Source organism: Macaca fascicularis, chromosome 12 (genome assembly GCF_037993035.2).
Source record: "Macaca fascicularis isolate 582-1 chromosome 12, T2T-MFA8v1.1".
NCBI classification, from domain to species: domain Eukaryota; kingdom Metazoa; phylum Chordata; class Mammalia; order Primates; family Cercopithecidae; genus Macaca; species Macaca fascicularis.
The window spans coordinates 95,018,507-95,037,830 of NC_088386.1; the positions used below are offsets into that span (position 1 = coordinate 95,018,507).

General features: G+C 36.8%; 1 protein-coding gene across 5 annotated transcripts in view; it reads right to left on the bottom strand.

The window, feature by feature from the left end:
* SATB2 (SATB homeobox 2) overlaps positions 1–19,324 on the bottom strand; it is a 194,188-nt gene that overhangs the window by 143,686 nt on the left and 31,178 nt on the right. For all 5 annotated transcript variants that reach the window (XM_065525834.2, XM_045367439.3, XM_065525832.2 and 2 more), the window contains one exon: positions 18,962–19,138. In XM_065525834.2, coding sequence (XP_065381906.1) covers positions 18,962–19,133 — 172 coding nt within the window. In that variant the 5' untranslated portion in view covers positions 19,134–19,138. The remainder of the gene's footprint in view (positions 1–18,961; positions 19,139–19,324) is intronic.

Sequence of the window (19,324 nt, forward strand, 5' to 3'; positions counted from 1 at the left end):
GAAGAGTTTCTGCTACATATAGTCACTTGCAATCTTAACTGATTAATACCTAAGCTAACCTTTTAATAAGGACTGACATATTCCTAACATGTCACTCCACTGACTCAAACCCTTTCAGTGGTGGTCTCAAGCAGGAGACCACTAAATAAAACATTAACTTTTTAGTGTGGCATCCAAGGTACTTTACAATAGATTCTTGAGTCCTGATACCTCTTAAACATATCCTGCATGCCAGCCAAGCAGAACTCACTGCCAACTGTCTGTCTCACCTTCTCTCTGCCCATCAAAATCTTGCAGTCTTGTCAAGGCCCCTCTCACACATCACCTCCCTCATCCATCTAAACTGATCCTTTCAATCTGATGAGATTTCTCCCTCTTTTGAATTTTCAAAGCGATTTTGTCTCCACGATAGCCACTGTACTTGTGTGCTCTCGTGGGCAAGGGCACCTTCAGGTCAGGGATCTTGTTGTACTGGTACAGGAACTCTCCTCTTTCCCCATCCACCCACCCCCCCCCCCCAGGGCAATGCCCGATACACAGCAGATGATTAATAGTCACTTATTAAATTGAATTAATAAATACTTCCCCCTCTCCTAATGCATCTCTGACTGATCCGGAAGGAGTCCATGCCAGCACTCTAATGACTTAGGAGGGAGCTTGTGTGACAGCAGGAGTGAGCTGAGCTGCAGTTCAAACTGCTGCATTGTTTTGACACCAGAACAAGTGATAATGGGCTGTGACTCGGTGTGTCAAAGCGCTCACTCAAGACTCCAGTGCCAGCCTCTCCTGCTTGTCACAGGCCCCAGTCTGCAAAAGACTTTCCTTTCGAAGCACCATGTGGCTTCTCCTTCAGAAAAACCTATAGCCGGACACTCTTCTCCCCAAGGATCACAGACAAAACAATGACTGGGAGCAAGGTCTCACTGGGATCTGACAGCAACACTTGTCCCTCCAGGAATGATCCCTGGCACGTGTGCAAGAGGGGGTGAACGGGCAGCAGGCCGTGACAGACAGCCAGGACAAGGCAAAACGGCAGTCTTCCCATAAAGCAAAGGCCATCCCACATGCAGCACTGAAGCAGCATGAAGTTCAGGTTGCAAAACATCGGGGAAAATAAAAGAAGGAAAAGTTTACAGAATGAGTGCAACAGAGACTACGTAATTTAAATACAACCTAAAAAACAAAACAACATAAGAATGAGCGCCATAATAATGTGTGTATTAAAATATAGGACCTGAAGCAAGAAACACTGGGTCCTCCACAGTACAGGCTTATAACACATACTTCACATATGTGTGACTACAGTCCCAAAGGAAGAAGTTATCTACAGGAAGAGAATAGTTGTAAGCCTATTATCTGACCAGTGGCCAGTCTCAAGAAATAACCATTCAAAATGACTAAAACAAAGTAACTGTTGTACACAATTAATTGAAATGGAGACCAAGTCATAAATTAGTATAACTGTCCAAGAATAAGTCGCTAATCATTAGCCATATGAATCATTTAAAGTGCTATATAGTATTGTTTTAACTTATTAGCTGCTATGTATAATATCATGTTTAAAATTGTATTGCTGTAAGAAGAATTTAATACCAATAATGCATCCTGGGTAAAACATAACTGAGTTTACATTAAGATAACATATATGGATATCCAAATTACATTAGAATACTGCAGATGAGTTATTTAATTTGATGGGAAAGTGGATACTTCATTCATCAGAAGTTTGATTAAATGATTAAATCCCTGATTTATCCAATGAGTTTGTGCCTGGTGAGTGACCCCTGGCCCATAGTCTCTCTAATGCCTTCCCACAAGGGTCTACTGTGGCCACGCAAAGCTCTATGATTAGAAGCTAGATCTGGGGCACCTGCACTGTGACCCTCCTGGTCCAGCCCTTCTCTTTCCTGGCATGATACTCCACCCTGCTCTCCGAGACTTCTGCGGGTATCCTCCAGGGCCAGTACCACTCCATGTGAGCTGTCCTTCTCTGTAAAGTTGTCCTCAGCCCCACCAAGCCTGTGTGCCAACTTGTAGCATCTTCATTGCCCTCACTGCCGCTGCCAAGGGCCACAGGGTACAGAGGTAGCTGTCAAATGCATTGGCCTCAGCAGGGGTGAGTACTAAGGAAAGGAAAAGTAGAACCACTGGACCCAGGACTCAGCAGAAGTTACATTACAATATTTTGCACAAGGACTATTATTTCTATTTTGGTGTGTTTCAGTTATTTCCATATAGGTGTGGTTCTATTATACCAAAGGAGGTTATTTTGTTTATGATCTAGTGGATTACACTTTGTGGGAAACTGAATGAATTTTTAAAATGTACAATTTTGAAAACATTATGTACAAATCTATGAATGGGTAATTATCAAACAGACTATCCACTAATAATTATATTTGACCTTGAGGTACACCACACAATTTTCGATACAGATTTACCTTCGTAATTATACTTTTCTTAGAGTATTATTAGCTTTCAGTTGGTAATTCTAATATTAAAATAAACACACCAAAAACACAGTGGGACCACACATCGGCTAGTTGGCAGGAGAGAGGCCTTCTTCAAATGCTATGTTTTACAAAACACAGGTAATTCATGTGTAATTTTTTTTTAAGAATAGAATTTGCTCAAAAATCAAGGAAGACAGGAGGGGTTTAAATACTAAGAAAAGGGAGAGAAACAGTCAAGTAGAAGACTGGAGAGGTGAAGAAAAAGTCAATAAAACAGAATAAATTAAACTACTGCTTTTGAATTCCCCTCCATTTCATTTCTCACTGCCTTGTTTACAGGCTAATTTCATTATGCTGTAACACAACTGACTATAACATAACAAGACCTGCTATCTTTAGGTGTGCTGGGCACTTAAGTCATACAAATATCGATAACCATTTACTTTTTTTTTAAGCCATGGTCATTTAGGCCAGGTAAAAGTGCACCAAAATAATAGAATTCAGCATGAAGCTACCTCCTGTGAAATGCTCTAGGAGAGAGGATAAAAAGGAACCATGATTCAAGGGTGACAAGTTCAGTTCTCATTACATTCACATTTTCCAGCATACAAATACCTACTGACAACTCGTCCCCAGAGGAAATCATTTACATCCCTTCTGCTCCACGTAGCCCCAGATTTGCTTTGAGGCAGTTCCACAAGTGGAACCACTTGAGAAGAAGAGAAAAGATATGAGCAACTATTTCAGAGGAGGAATGGAAGGGAAAATCATCTGTTTTCTCAACATGACTGTGGGAAGAGTTGGATTAAATAAAATGGCTTCACTGTAGTCAAGCTGCATTTGTACTGAGGTAACTCAATATTTAGAACTTTAAGAAGAAAAACAAAGGAACAGAAAAAACATTTGTCCTGAGACTATAACTCACTAATTACAAAGCTATCAGTGAATATTTAAAGTTTCATTTGTCATTAGTTAAGGATATTTCATTTTTTAAAATACACAATTTTAACCAGATGATGGGGGTGGAAGTTTTATTGTATTGTCAGCCTGTGCAAATATCTTAAGTACTCTGAAGAAAAGGGGAAAGAAGCAATGTAGTGCAGAACAATTTATCCACGAAAAAGAAAATAACATTCTTCTAAGTTGACACAGTCATGGAACAGGATATTGTCGATTTAAAAACATGAATACCAGAAGATCTAGTTTTCCTATACCTTAAGAAAATTTAATATTGGTACTTCACATCCGGTATCTCAGAATGAGGGCTCATACGAATTGAAGCTACAGAAAACAAAAGAAATTAACACACTGTATCTGGCTTCTGCATTGCAAAGTAATAATAACAACAACAGGAATCATAGCAGCAACTAACATGATTCAGCCCTTACCCTGTGTCAAGGGCAATGTAAAGCACTTTATTTGGACTGTTTCATTTAATCTTCCTAACAACCCTACAAGGGAGGAATTATAATTACTACCCTGATTTTATAGAAGAGGAAACTGAGGCAGAGAATCACAGACCTGTGAAGTGGGGAGCACCAAGATGAAAAGCCCAGCAGTCAGAGTCCACAACACCTAACCAATGCACTATACAACAATGCCCTCAATCAGAGCCAGATTGTAAAAGACACAGAACTAGAGGGCCAATGATCTGCTAAGTGAGCGAAGCCACCGTGATCAATTGCTTATCCACTTCTTAGGGGAAAGAAACTAGTCAATCAATTTGTTCTTCACCATCTACGCTTCACTATATTTAAAATTAAATTATATTAAAAACTCATGTAAAATGTTTTTCACATTTTATTAGTTTATTAATTTTATTTTAAAAACTAATGTAAAGTGCGCATTTATTTTCACATCTTAACCTGGTTTGTTTCTACATCCAAACATTTTTGTACAATTCAATTTGTTTGATTTGATTTAGTAAATTCTAACTCTTATTAAATAAACACTTTTAGCCAATGTTTTGTTACACATACTAGAAAATGTACCCAAAAAGAAAGCATTACATAAAGCATCTAATACAAGTCTTAGTTATATAGAATAATGACCCCTCTGTGTGGGAATTCACCAGGCTGGAATCAGATGCAAAACAGACTATGATCTGCTGTATGGAGTTCCTGCTTTCCCTCTTTGACCCAAAGATCTGGTCTCCACTCCCGTTCCTGCCCACTCATTACAAATCAAATGTCATCGATCCCGCAAGGCATCCAGTGAGTGATTCTGGGCAGCTCAGTGAGAAACCCATCACTGCAGAGCAAAACCAACACGATACAGTGCCACTGGTAATCGACCCACATCAGCTCTCCCTCACACAGACGACCTTGCTCTCATTTTCCCAGAATCACCAGTACTACAAACAGAACTATTTTGGTTCCACACATTTCAAAGCCCTTTTAAAATTCAAGACAAACAAATGACTGTGGCAGCTTAGGGACACAGGTCCTTTGAGAAGTGCTTCAACTCACAACATCCATATTTTGAGTCTTCACCTTCCACCACCACAGAGGCCTAGAACACACTGTTTTTAGGCCAGTGGGAAGTAAAAAGAATCCTTAGTCAGTTTTACTATGAATATATTACCCTCCAGCAGAAGTCAACACATATCTTCCAGGAAACTATTAAATGCACTAAGAGAGATAATTTTCTAAATGGCACTCCTAGTGCCTTGAAAATAGTCCATTCTCCCCACAGAATAAAACAACTTATTTCTAAGGAGTAAGTTTATGCTAAAGATGGTCAATTAGAAAGATGTATCTGCATTCCATGACTTTAGAAGTTCAACCTTGGCTTTGCTTGACAGCATGTTTTTTAAAAATTTTAGCATGGGTTATAAATTACCTCAGGATGTCCATGTGAAAGCAGTGCCGCCTGGGAACGGTTCCTGTCATCTTGTAGCATACTCAGCTGCTCCCTCCGCACAAACGGCACTTGTAATGAAAACACTGCCATATATCTTGATTTGTCAGAGAACAAATCAGTTTTATCTGTTCATTTTGTGGTTTCGTGTCATAGGTATTTCAGAAAACATAATTTATAATTCCTCATGCAATTATATACGAAATTAAATCATCTCACTTTTCCAGAAGCATCAAAGTATTTCAGATTAAGTAGAACGCATTTGTAATGTCTTTGAAGTTCTCTTCCTCTCTCCCTTCCTCCCAATCCACCCCCTGAAGAAAAAATAAATAAAGAAAGAAAATAGAGAGAAATATTTAGCATTTTAATGAGTTAATCTAGTTATATTAGGTCAGGCCTTACAGGGACTTTTATTCATATTCTTAATGATAACCCACTATTACAACAATGTCTTAATCATGCCCTGGAGAGGCAGAGGAGTGTGGTGGCTAAGCCACCGTCTCAAGAAACAGAATGCCTGGGTTTGAACATTTAGGTCCTGGCTCCATCACTTACTTGCTCTGTACCCTGGGGTATGTCACTTAGCCCATCTGTGCCTCAGTTTCCTCAGCTGTTAAGTGAAGATAATTATACTTATGCCACACGAAGTTTGCGAACATTAAATGATTTAACATGTGTAACACACTTAGAACAGTGCCTCACACATAGTAAGCTCTACGTTTCCTAGCATTATCGTTAGCAACAATACCCATACCACTCTTTTTTTGTTGTTTTTAGAACTAAATGGACATAAAAATCTAGTAAGACTATGTCTTAAGGCATTCCCATAGGAGACGAGAAAAAAACATCCTACTGGTGGGTGCTTGTTTGGATGACAAATTGGTTATTTTAGGGAACTCCAAGACAATGTGGCCAGCATCCCTTATTGAGTACTAAGTGACACCTCATTCTCCTGGTAGAATGTGCCACCCCAAATGTTTTAATCCCCTGATTTACAGCAGGGTTGGGCCTATTCCTTTTAATTTACCTGGTTAAATTAATATATGCCAAGAGACTCAGACAAATTCATAATCTTGTCATTAGTCACAACAGGAAATTCCCCCTTAATAAGTAAGATGGAAAAGCAACTGATGATCTTAATTGCATTAAAGTGAAAATGGGTGCACTTTAATACCTAGTGGGAGTCACAAGTAAAAAAGGAACATAGCAAATTATAATGTAATATGTTACATAGATATCTGATTCGTACACTTATTATATACTTATTTAATTATGAAACATTGGTTTCATAACTAATATTTTTCATATAAATTGATACTTGTGGTTACATGAATATATTTTAATAGATAATTTGAGTTATATAAATGCTAGCCAATTATATCTGTTATGAAAACCCAGGTAAATATTTACTGAAAACAAATACTTCTATCTTGGGACTACCAACATACTCACATAGGAAGAGAACGATCCCAATATCTGAGGATAGGCCTCAATATGAGCCGCATGACTCCAGACATACACTCAGAAGGGAGACAATCAGAATGGAGCCAATGACACTATTAGAAAAAGGTTCAGAGTAGGTGCTCAAATAGGTTCCAGCTAGGACCATCTCATACTTGCTACTCTACAAGACAGACTATGAAAAGAAGTTGGGTCACGTTAGAATTATACAATGCAGAAGGGAGACAGAGGGATGCTTATCTCTCTTCCATGCCAGCAGGACCTGAGGTCCCACAGAAACAAACAACCAAAAAGGATTGCAACCCATTGCTCCAGCAAACATGGGAGATTTCATGATTTGTCAGACAAACTCCCCACCTCCAATAATGGGCTGTTCTCAAGCAATTCAAACATAGAAAAAACCTTCCTTCAGAGTTTCCCCAAAGATTCTTTCATAAAATCTCCATCCTACTGCACACAGCAAAAAACAGAGACTAACAAATGGACAAACTGTCATCAGTTACTAATTCCTGGGCAAAAAAACATCTTAACACAGGACTGTCATCGTGAAACTAGTAAGCAATCAGTAACTAACCCACACAATACTGTGTATATGTTTTGTAAAGAGGAACATGAACACAATGTGGGTAAGAACAAGACTATTACAAAAACAAAATATGAAATCAATTAACTGAAGTTTCTTAAATGACACAGTGTCTTTATAGCCTTCTTCCACATTAAAAACAAACACTTAATTCTTTACAGGCAAAGATAAGAAAGCAAGCCAAATGAACATTAATGTCAAAAAAGTTTAAAAAAAAAATCTGGCCTTGCACCTGCAATGAAAAATGAAAATAAATTTATTTTCAAAGAACAACTGTATCTGCACATAAATGTTGACATAAATTACTCTGATTGCCCAGCATGTGCTGGGTATAGTATCTGCACTTAACACTTCCTAATTTACTGACTATTACTAAATCCTTCCATTAATAGATAATCAAGAGAAAACTAATGTTTCTCATTTGATTTGAAAATCCAAAGCTTCACTGTTATGTAGTATTAAAATTAATAATATAGACTATGGAAGTTATACATTATAATGTTAAGTAAGAACTAGAAGTGAAAATATTGCATACATCTGACCTCCACTATGTAAAAGTATGCATAGAACTATAACCAAAGAGAAGTAACCCAAATATTACCTATTTTTATCTCTAGAATGGTTGGTTTATGAGAGAATTTTGTCTTGTTTCTACTTCTAAAAATTTTTGGTTTTTTGTAATTAACAAGTATTACACTTTATAAATAGAAAAAAAATTTAAACTTTCTAAGTTTATAAGGAGCTTATATATACAAATATACAAAAATAGAGTCTAATAAAACAGGTTCTCATAAAATGCCATCCATGATAGCAAGTTCAATTTTGTTATTTAGGTTCAAAACAAGCTCCCCACTCAATTTTAAAATACATATCTTCATTAAGTTATCAATTTGAAAATGTCAATCTTTGGTTTATGCCTGTAAGGTATAATTACTATTCGCTTGGATTCTGGACTCAACTGACAGATTAGAAATACAACGCCACTAAACAGGATACTGGTTAAGTACACATTTTCTGAAGCCAGTTTGTGGTGTTGGTTAAGCTATTTACCTCTCTGAGCCTCAGCCTCTTCATTGGTAAAATACGGACAATAATATTACGTACTTCACGGGGTTACTATAAGCTTGAATGAGTTAGTAAATGTTATGCCCTAGGACAGTGCCTGGTACCTAAGAAGCACTCAATAAATATATTAACAAATTTTATTATATCCATAATAGGTCTGTTATGTAAAAGCTTCAGTTTCCCTCACAAAAGCAAAACCATGACTTAATATAAGCTAATTCTAACAATGTTACATTTATCCTATTCCAAACATGAGTTAGTCCATGTAAGTAATTTTTTCAGATAATTCAGAGAGCTGAACCTTAACCCTTTTAGTGTCATATCATTTTAGTTTTAATTCTCAAAACATATTCAAAACCTGTCATTTTGTTCTGGTTAAGTAGCTTCTTTCCAGAAGCGTAAGTTTTCCAAAACCCTATTTCTAGACAAAATGGAGAGAACAGGATCAAAATAAGCATTTTATTACATATTGAATTGCTTATATTCTATCTCCCTTACATACAAGAATGTAAGTATCATGAGGGCAGAGACATTATGTATTTGGCTCTTTCCTGTGTCTCAACACCTAGAACATCTAACACATAATAGATACTCGAAAAATATTTGTTAAATGAGTGAATAAAATGATATGATGCTAGAGAACCAGAGCCTCCAGGTGTGCTCTTTTAAAGTTTCTTAACAGTTTTCCTTTCTGCAAAGTGAGAGTAGTAAAACTCAACCACCTATCTTTCCATAATGCAAAAGATCTTAATTTTAAGATCTTTAAAGAAAGATATATCAGAATTGCATGGAAAAATCTATGAATGGAAAGATTTTTTCATGCAATTCTGATATATCTTTCATTGCAGATTATCTACCATAGGCCCCCTTTAAAGAAGTCTCTTCACCCCCTTAAGGAATCACTGTATTCATAGGAAGAAAACCAGACATTTAGAATTGTTATTTATTACCATGGCTCTGCGGCATAGATTCTCAAGAAGAACCACCATTTGAAGTTGGTAAGGCTGGTGAGAGCTTTCAATAAAGAACATGCTGCCCTCTTAGCTCAGCTCCCATGATGGTAGGCTTTTACCAGGGAGATTATTAGACCTGAGCAGCCAAATCATTGAGGGCAGAGGTTTTAAATGTTCTAGGAGATTTTCAGCATCCTATTCTCTGATTTATAAAACTGACAGAAAGAGTACCTCAGAAGCATCTCTCTGCTGAGCTCAACCTGGAAGCTAAGGGGGACCTCAGCACTGTCTGATTTGCATACAGCCTACAGCGATCTTTTCCAACCTGAGTAACGAGCTTGTAAAATAGCAGCACAGATTTGCTATTCTGTCCTGAGTGATATTTCTTCAAACCAAAAAGAGGCAGACGGATAGAGGAAGAACCTTTGTGTTTTCTCTCATTGACACAAAAATAATTTTGCCAATTACTGCTTTTGAGCAAGCAAGTGGCACGTGCTCTAGAGCCTTGACTTAAGACCCTTTAGAGCTCTCCAAGCTGCCATCAAAAGAAACCTGCATTTCAAAGTGCTGGGTTTTAATTGCTCATCACAGTCATCGCAAAATCTATTGGCACCTAGGAAACCAAACCAAGGTGCCCAACTGTGACCAAACAGCCAGCAGAATGCTCACTTTTCACCCCTGCCTCTCAAAACCACCACTGAGCTCTTCTTCTGTCATACTGCAGAGGAAGTCCCTAACAGCTCTGGGTCCCACTTATGTGCCAAGCTATTTGAACTAAGTAATAAATAAATTGAATACTTACTGATACCACAGAGATAAATGAATAGTTATGGAACTGGGATCCCATAGGAATGTAAAAATACAGTAACATTGTATCTAAGAAAATTTGAACAAAGTATTAAAACGTAAAATATACACTAACATATGAAGTGAAAGACCTACAATTCTGAAATTTCACAATTTTGCAAATAATTAACTGAAATTACAAGATTCAGATGATGAGAAATCTTTTCCAAAGGAAAAAAAGACAAAACAGGAAGCAGGGAATTTCTTAAAAAGCATTTTAATATTACAAAATGCTCTGTGGCCAAGACTTTTTACTGTCCATTATGAATGCCAAAATAGACTTTACTTAGAGTTGGAAAATAATGGTATAGCATCAAAACTAGGAGTTATATCAATGGAGAAGTTTAAATGTAAAGAATGTACCAAAAAAGTAACAGCACTATTGAAAAATTTAAGTGCTTTAATGAATGTGTTTTTTTTACCAAATGAGTTCCTTGAATGAAATCTGTACTACATCTTCTTCATCTTCTTAAAACACAAACAAACCTAGGTATTCAGCAAACAACTCTATTTTGCATTTAAAATCTATAAATTCGTAAAAGATAGTTATGCTTTAAAGGGGAGCAGAATAAAAAATTAAACATGATATATATCATATCACAGTACCACCAATTTTAGGCTTGTAGGTTTCACACTTGAAACTCCTAGAAGCTATATATTTTAATGAGACATACCTTAATTATTAAATAAAGGTTGCATATATCTGTGGGTTAGTCGGTTTAACCTGGATCATTTTACATGAATGTCTCAGATGACCAGTCCCCTCCAGGTCATAGGCATTAATGCCTACACTCTGGAGAAGAAGGACTTTGGGCAGTTTAAAAAATATATCAAAGTTAATTGCTATCATGGCCTATCATCCCGAACAAAACAGATAACTGAAAACACGGCTAAATACTTCCCACACTGTGGAGGAAATAATGAGCTACACTTTTAAATGAATTATTTCCACTGATAGGATTTTTTTTAGTGGGCATTCAAGTAGAAATTGCAAGGTCAGAGGTAAAGTGAGATCATGCATTCATTTCTTGCCCTCAACAGCTTATCAAGCACTACCTAGTCAACTGTTAGGCATCCCAAAAATCAAGTTAGATAGAGTCTTCACCCTCTACAAATTTACATATAAACAATATTTCCATCAGTTGACCTTCATGTGAGCCATTATTATATATCTATATATGTTACATATTTATGCCAACATAAACAAATATAAGGAATATGGAACTATAAATATTATATTAGATATTCAATCTTAACTATGTATTGGGATGAGGAAATAAGGTGAGCATTATTTTACCGCTGGCATTTAACAAGTATTTCAAGTTTCACTGTGTGCATATGAACATGTATATGTACACACATACATATGTATGAATATTTAATTTTATATAGCAGAGGAGGAGAGAGCATGGGGTCTGTTGAAGAATTGTGTCCTCCAAATAGTGTTTTACATTGCGGCCTATCCAGCTCTAATGAGGGCTGAGACACAGTTAACAGCAATTTGGGGTAGTATTTTCAGCTCTCTTTAGGGAGCCACAGAATTTTTTAAAAAGCAGCTTTTCTGTTAAACGTTAGCTCCAAGGCCTAAAATTTCTAAATATGTATCTTTTTTCAACATTGCCCTTATAAAGAAAAAAACTGCTGAAAGTCTCCCAAACATTTAATGTTGAAAGAAGAAAAAGTAGGGAAAAGAGAGAGAGTGAAAGGAAGAAACAGAGAAAGCGAGACAATTTTTTTTTTTTGAGATGCAGTCTTGCTCTGTTGCCCAGACTGTAGTGCAGTGGCATGATCTCAGTTCACTGTAACCACCTCCTCCTGGGTTCAAGTGATTCTCCTGCCTCAGCCTCCAGGGTAGCTGGGATTAAAGGTGTGCGCCACCATGCCTGGCTAATTTTTGTATTCTTAGTAGAGACAGGGTTTGGCCATCTGGTCATGTTGGCCAGGCTGGTCTCGAACTCCTGACCTCAGGTGCTCAGGTGGAACCTTGGCCTCCCAAAGTGCTGGGATTACAGGCGTGAGCCCACCACGCCTGGACCATTTTAAATATTTTCACTAGGGAAAATGTCAAACTTTCAGAGCATGAAAAACCTTTTGGCTCCAGACAACATATATCTTTTAACCATTCTCTCTCAAAAAAAAAAAAAAAGAAAAGAAAAGAAAAAGAAAAAAAAACAAGAAAGAAAAAAGAAAAGAAAAAGAAAAAGAAAAAAGGAAACAAAGTTAATTTCTGAATTCTTTTCCAAGATTATGACTGTGCTTACTAATTATCTATCTGTCTATCTATCTACCTATTTACTTATTTAGAGACAGAGTCTCTGTCGCCCAGGATGGAGTGCAGTGGCACTATCTCAATCTTGGCTCACTGCAACCTCCACCTCCTGGTTTCAAGTGATTCTCCTGCGTCAGCCTCCTGAGTAGCTGGAATTGGTTACAGGTACCTGCCACCATGCCTAGCTAATTTTTGTAGTTTTAGTAGAGATGGGGTTTCACCATGTTGACCAGGCTAGCTTCAAACCCCTGACCCCAAGGGATCTGTCCACCTCAACCTCCCAAAAGTGCTGGGATTACAGGAATGAGTCATCGTGCACAGCCACTAATTGCTTATTTAAAATCATAGTATTTGAAGGAATTTATAGGACTAGGACTTTCATTAAGTTTAGCAAACAAAAATTCTGAATTAAAGCAGCAAATCTAAGTTTCAGAAAAGAATGTTTTTAAGTGTAAAAGAATAGATAACCTATAGATTCAAAAAAAAATTAAGGGACACATCAACCAAGTGTAATTTATAGATTTCTGTGGCTCCTAATTTGAATAAAGCAACACTAAAAAAAATTACAAAATGATTAAGAAAATTTGAATCTTTACTGAATGTGAAATTAAAGAATTACCTTTTTTTAGGAGTTATGATAGTATTGTGGTTTATGTTTTCTATGATAGTCTTTATCTTTCAGAGATATTTATTAAAATATTTATAGATAAAATATAATATCTAGCATATACTTTGAAATAATCCAGTGGGGGAGCGGGTGAGAAGCGGGTAGGGACAGAGACAAGACATGATTGGCCATGAATTTCTAATTGTTGATCCTAGATGAGGAGTTCATGAATATTTAATACCAAGTCTCTCGAATTTGTATACGTTGCATGTTTCCATAAAAAATGATTTTAGAGAATTTAAGAGCAGAGCATTTCAAACACTGAACAATTTAAACTGAAAGAATATTTATTTCTAACAATAAAATTTGCCTTGAAATTAGCTTCTATGTAAAGATCTTCCAATAGTACACTGTAAAGAGATAGTACATTGAAAAATATATATAATAAATAAATGAATAATAAAGCGATAATAAAGGCATTCATTTTTTATAAAAATATCCTTGGTATTTTGGTTTTAAATCTTTTTTATTCTTATCATTGTTTCCAGTTCATAGATGGAAATTCTGCTTTCTACATACAATGCCTTCAAGTAGATGAGGTTCAGATCAACACTGACAAAACATTTGTAAGTTTGATAAGAAACTTCTAGATTAGGAATATGTTCTATTTTTGTATCAGGACTCATTTTGGTCACATAAGCAAGAATTATGTATTTGAAATGCTCAACCTACTATAGGCCCTCTACAAGTATTTAGTTTTAGAAGTTGGCTTCAGTACATGACAATTCTATGAGGTTTGGCTTTTTGTTTGCTTTTAAATTTTAATGAAGTCTGTCTCTATTACTTTGAAAAAGTATCTATATATTTCATCATGGAAATGAAATATATAAACATCATTATCAAATATATATAATCAGCATGTATTTAGTAATCACCTAATGCAAAAAGTCCTACCTTTTAGGGCTTATGTCCAAAAGTAAAGAGCAAGTGCTGGCAATCAGACTTTTCACAGGACAGCTGTGTGGTTAAGGACCTTGAATTTAGAGATAGATCAATGGACTTCAGATTTCAGTTCTTCCACCCACCAGCCTGTGCCTCTGGGAAAGTGACTCCCCTACTCTTCTTTGCCTCAGTTTCCTCTTCTGTGAAATGGGAAATGTATAACTTACTTCAAAAGTCTGTTATAAGAATTAAATGAGTCAGTACATTTAAATCTCTTAGAACAGTGCCCAACATATAGTAACTGCTCTATTGTTACCTTGCATTATATTAAAGCTCTAAGAATTGCCTGGGCATCGTGGCTCACACCTTTAATCCCAACGCTTTGGGAGGCTGAAGCAGGAGAATCACCTAAGGCAACATAAGGATACTTTCTCTCTACAAAAAATAAAGTAAAAATTAGGCTGGGCATGGTGGCAGGGCCACCAGCTACTCAGGAGGCTGAGGCAGGAAGATTGCTTGAGCCCAAAAGTTTAAGGCTGCAGTGAACCATGATTGTGCCACTGCACTGCAGCCTGGGATATACATCAAGACCCTGTCTCAAAAAGTAAAAAACCAACTCGAAGAAATCCCTTGGTTTATACATCACAGGGGCTCATTAATGATTTATTGATTCTTTTTTTAAACTTCCACTGAAAAAATAGAAATGCATCTGTATCATGTATAAATTTTCACATTTATGGATAAATTAGGGATAAAGTGAACAGCTTATCAAAATTGGGGAATAAGATAGACATAATTATCTTCCCATTTATTCAATTAATTCATGAAAGAAGTAAAATTTGATATTTACTTTTTTTATTAGAAAAAGAAGAAAATCCCACATAATCCCATCACCTACTCTGTTGATTATTTTAATACATTGCCTTTGTCTTTCTTCCATGCATATATGTGGAATTTTATATCATTGAGAATGTACTTGGCACCCTGCTTGATTCACATAACATTTATTAAAGACACTTTTTCTGTGTTTTAGAAACATCATTTAAAATGACTGCATGAATGTAATTACTCCAATATAAATAAGAAACAGTGACAATTAATATACCCTTCTTAAACATATAATTTTGACCTTAAAAAAAATCCATTCAGAAAGGATTTTTGCTTCTTTATTTGTTAAGCACATTTGTTTTAAAATAAAATTGTCGGCTGGGCACAGTGGCTCATGCCTATAATCCCAATACTTTGGGAGGCCGAGGTGGGCGGATCATCTGAGGTCAGGAGTTCAAGACCAGCCTGGCCAACATGGTGAAACCCCATCTTTACTAAAAATACAAAAATTAGCCAGGCATGTTGGCAGGCGCCTGTAATCCCAGCTATCTGGGAGCCTAAGGCAGGAGAATCGCTTGAAACCAGCAGGCAGAGGTTGCAGTGAGCCAAGACTGCGCCCCTGCACTCCAGTCTGGGTGACAGAGTGAGACTCCCTCAAAATAAATAAATTAATTTAATTTAATTAATCAACAGTTAATTTTAAAACGTATTTTAAGATTAACAGAAAGTAGGAGAGAGATAAAATGCCCACTTACAAATTAAATCAAACAAGCACAGTGAGGCATCACCTTGCCATCACGGCTGCCTCCCAAAGCCCACCATTCACACTGCCAACATGAATGAATAGCTACTCAACCAGTGGGCTCCAGAACTCTCTGGACAGTGTAGGGAGCTCCATGGCTACTGCCAAAAGCCTTATGGGGAAGAACTGAAAGGATGAAAAGGAAAGAAGAAAGAATAGTAAAGGAAGTGGTGAGTTTTAAGTTGGGAGAATGGGGCAGTTCCCAGAGTAGCAGCAGTACCCTGGATTAACATGCCTCTTCCAAAAGACTTTTAATGCAGAGACATGTACTCACGGCCCATCATACATATAGTATAAAGTGCGCTTGCCATTCATTAGACCTTAGTCCAACTATTCTGGTACAAGCAAAGGGCCTGCCAGTTTTCGGCTTTCTACATATGCAAAACAGCAAGTCTGATGAATCCTGCATTTCATATCCTTGAGAATCAGAGTTAACAGTATGTGCACTGGGAAATGGAGGTTATGGGTCAGCTAGAAACACAGTTACCATGGTTTATAACAGTATCATTCTACATTATTCTCTCTTAGGTCCTGATATCTAGCCTTCAAATAAAGGCTATTTTAACACAGGGAAAGAAATCCCTAAACCCCATTTTAGTAGAATTTCTATCATTCTTTAGAAGCAAATATTATCTTACTAAAAATTCAACTCACCTGGAGGGAATACCCTCTGAGAAAAAGAAAATGACTATCCTATGTTTACAAGATCATGGACCTGCTGCCCTGTCATTGGGACTTGAGGACCATTCCAAATAATGACATTGCTAATGTATTTCCTCCTTTACAGGCAATCTGAAATATTCTTCCAATTCAATTACCGAAACTCTTTTCTGGTCACATCAAAATGAAAAATTGTATTTCAAGAGTCTTGATTTTTAAAATGGCTAAAACAACCCACTATCTTAGCAGTTTAGTTCTGCCCAACCTTTCCAGCATATGAAAAAGAGATTCAAGAACACTGCCGTTTCTTTGCTTTAAATGGATTTGCCAGGAAGTCCCGCAAGTCCTCATCTTAGAGGAATTACATAAACATGAAACGAACAACAAAGCCAAACAAAAATGAACAAAAAACTACCCCCATAAAACCTCATGCCTTCAGTCATCAAAAGTCATATTTTGTTCTACTTCCTTTTCTATCTTTCTTACATGCTGCTGTTTATCCAGCATATGAATTACCTGTCTTACCATGCATACTATTTGGTCTATAATAAACATGCAGCAAACCGCATACTTTTAATGATCTGAATGAAGACAATGATCTAATACATTTATTTCAAAGTAAACAATTCTAAGTTTTTTCCACTTCCCCAAAACACAGATCGGCAGCCTAATTTAAAATAAACTGATTTTTTTCCTTTGTGAGATTACAGTATAAGACCGAGTGATAAAATCTTTGCTTACCTATAAAGTGTATCTGTACTCTAGAGTACCATAGGAATATTGATTCAACTTATAAATAGTATAATATTTAGCATTTTAGCCTTAATATTCAAAAACTTTGAGGAGGCAAATAATCACTTTTGACTTGTCCCCTGTTTAATAATCCTCCACAGTAGATGACATTTATCTGCTCATATATCTCACCTTGGTGAGTAGAATTCTTAGTCCAAATCCCTGAAAGGAATAGTGTGGCTCCCTAGTGCAAATTTCCTGAGAGCCCCTTCCCTCAGCATGTGCCAAGAATCAAATCTTGGCCACTTAGTGCTCTGTGTTCCACATGTGAGCTCTCGACGCGCTGAACGGCTGTGCTAACTGAGATGGATGGCCCTGTCAAACAGGAAGCTGGCACACCAGGGTGCAAGCAGTGGGATACAATGACCTTTACATTCAGAGAAAAATATCCCTAAAGTGGCATGAAAAGTTTGTGGGGGGAAGGGAAGGGAGATTCTTTTATTTCATTTAGGTACATAGCATGACATAAAAGCAATGGTGCCCAGTATGCAATTTGCTCAGGATCAAATCGTGAATCCCTCACACAAGAAGGAAAGTTGTCGGAAAAAAGGAAATGAATCATCCTTTATCAGGCTGCTTTGAAAGCACTGGACTCTACGATTCAGCTATTATCACTGCGCCCAGCCTGGCCAGCGCTCGGATTCAGACTGTGCTGGGATTCACAATAACTAGTAGGGTACTACCTGCCCTGGGAAAACATTCCTAATTTCAATCAGGTTGCTTTCTTGATTGAACTAAAGTATAACTTAAATGCTTAAAATATTTCCTAAAAAGCAATCATCTACTTACAGAATCAAATTCAAGAGCTTGGGAATTTAAATCCGTTGGTCATCACATCTGTAACTTTGTATCAATATTTAATCTCTCATAGTATCCTTATTGTTACAAATGAGGCTCTGACTGATAGTTCTTAGGAATGATATGAAGAGAAACTCATTTTAAAAAATAAAAAACATCCTTGGCGTATTCACAAATGTTAACTAAAGATAGTAATCCAGGACACTAATATATAAACTAAGATCTGGAAGTTACGGATTTCTCTCCTTTGGTTATAACCATAATCATAAACAATACAATTCAATCATTTCAGCTGAAAAACAAGAACAATAAATTCCATCAGATCAATTTTTTTTTTCCATTACTCAAGGTTTGGGGGGAATTTTTGTTATTTGTTTTGTCAATTCTTTGGCATGAAAGAACAATGGGCTATACTTCAAAATGAAACAACAGAAGCTCACAATGGGCTCCCCAGTATTGTACAATACACACTGAAATAATGATGCAATTTTAATATTTAATTAAATAAGTGAAAGGAATTGATCATAAAGACACTGCAATATTTTTTAACTGAATGGACCGCATCAAAATTACAAAAGTTTTCAAAGATACAAAAGGATAAGAGGCATCCATTTTTTGTTGTTGTTGTTTAATTAAAAGCTTATCACAAAGTGCAGAAGCCACAGGCCCAAAGCAATAAATAAATTTTGGAAAACTGAATGCTTTATAAGTCATGTATTGTAAGTTTGGATAACTCAGGAGTTAAATATCTCAGCACTGGCCCTAATTAGAGAAAATAACAGTGTTATGAAGGCAAAAATCTATGTTAAGTTTGAAATGCAAGTTGATTTTGTGGCTCCAGAAGTGCTGGTCAAATGCTTCCCAAAACAACAAGAAAACAAGAAACAAGTCCTTCTACAAGAAATATTCTACTGCTCACTAGGAAATGCTAAGTCTAACAATTATCCTTCAACCTTTGTTTGGAGAACTATTTCAGAAAACATATTCCTCCTCAAATTATGACACACAAGAGACCTGGGAGGAGAGGGGAGAGGCATTAATACCTTGGGCCTGAGCCGCAGAACTGTGAGAATACCCCAGGGCCAGGAGCGCAGTCTCCACCAGCTGGCTAAAAAGCACATCTTTCCGCACCAGGACAAACTCAGCGTGTTCTTCTCTGTTGTCATACTCAAGAGAGCCGTCCAACTGCTCCACGACACAAAAGACAGGAATCATCAAACCTGAAGGGACAAAATTCAAGAGCAAAACACAAACATTAAAAAGCAAATCTCAGTCACTGCGATGAGAAGGGAAGCGACAGTTATAAAAGTCACTCATCTGTGATCGACAGTGGTTTAGATTAAACAAGCCTCTCAGTCATATAGGCCTAATGGAAAGCTGTGGGTTTTCCCCCTCTATTATTACAG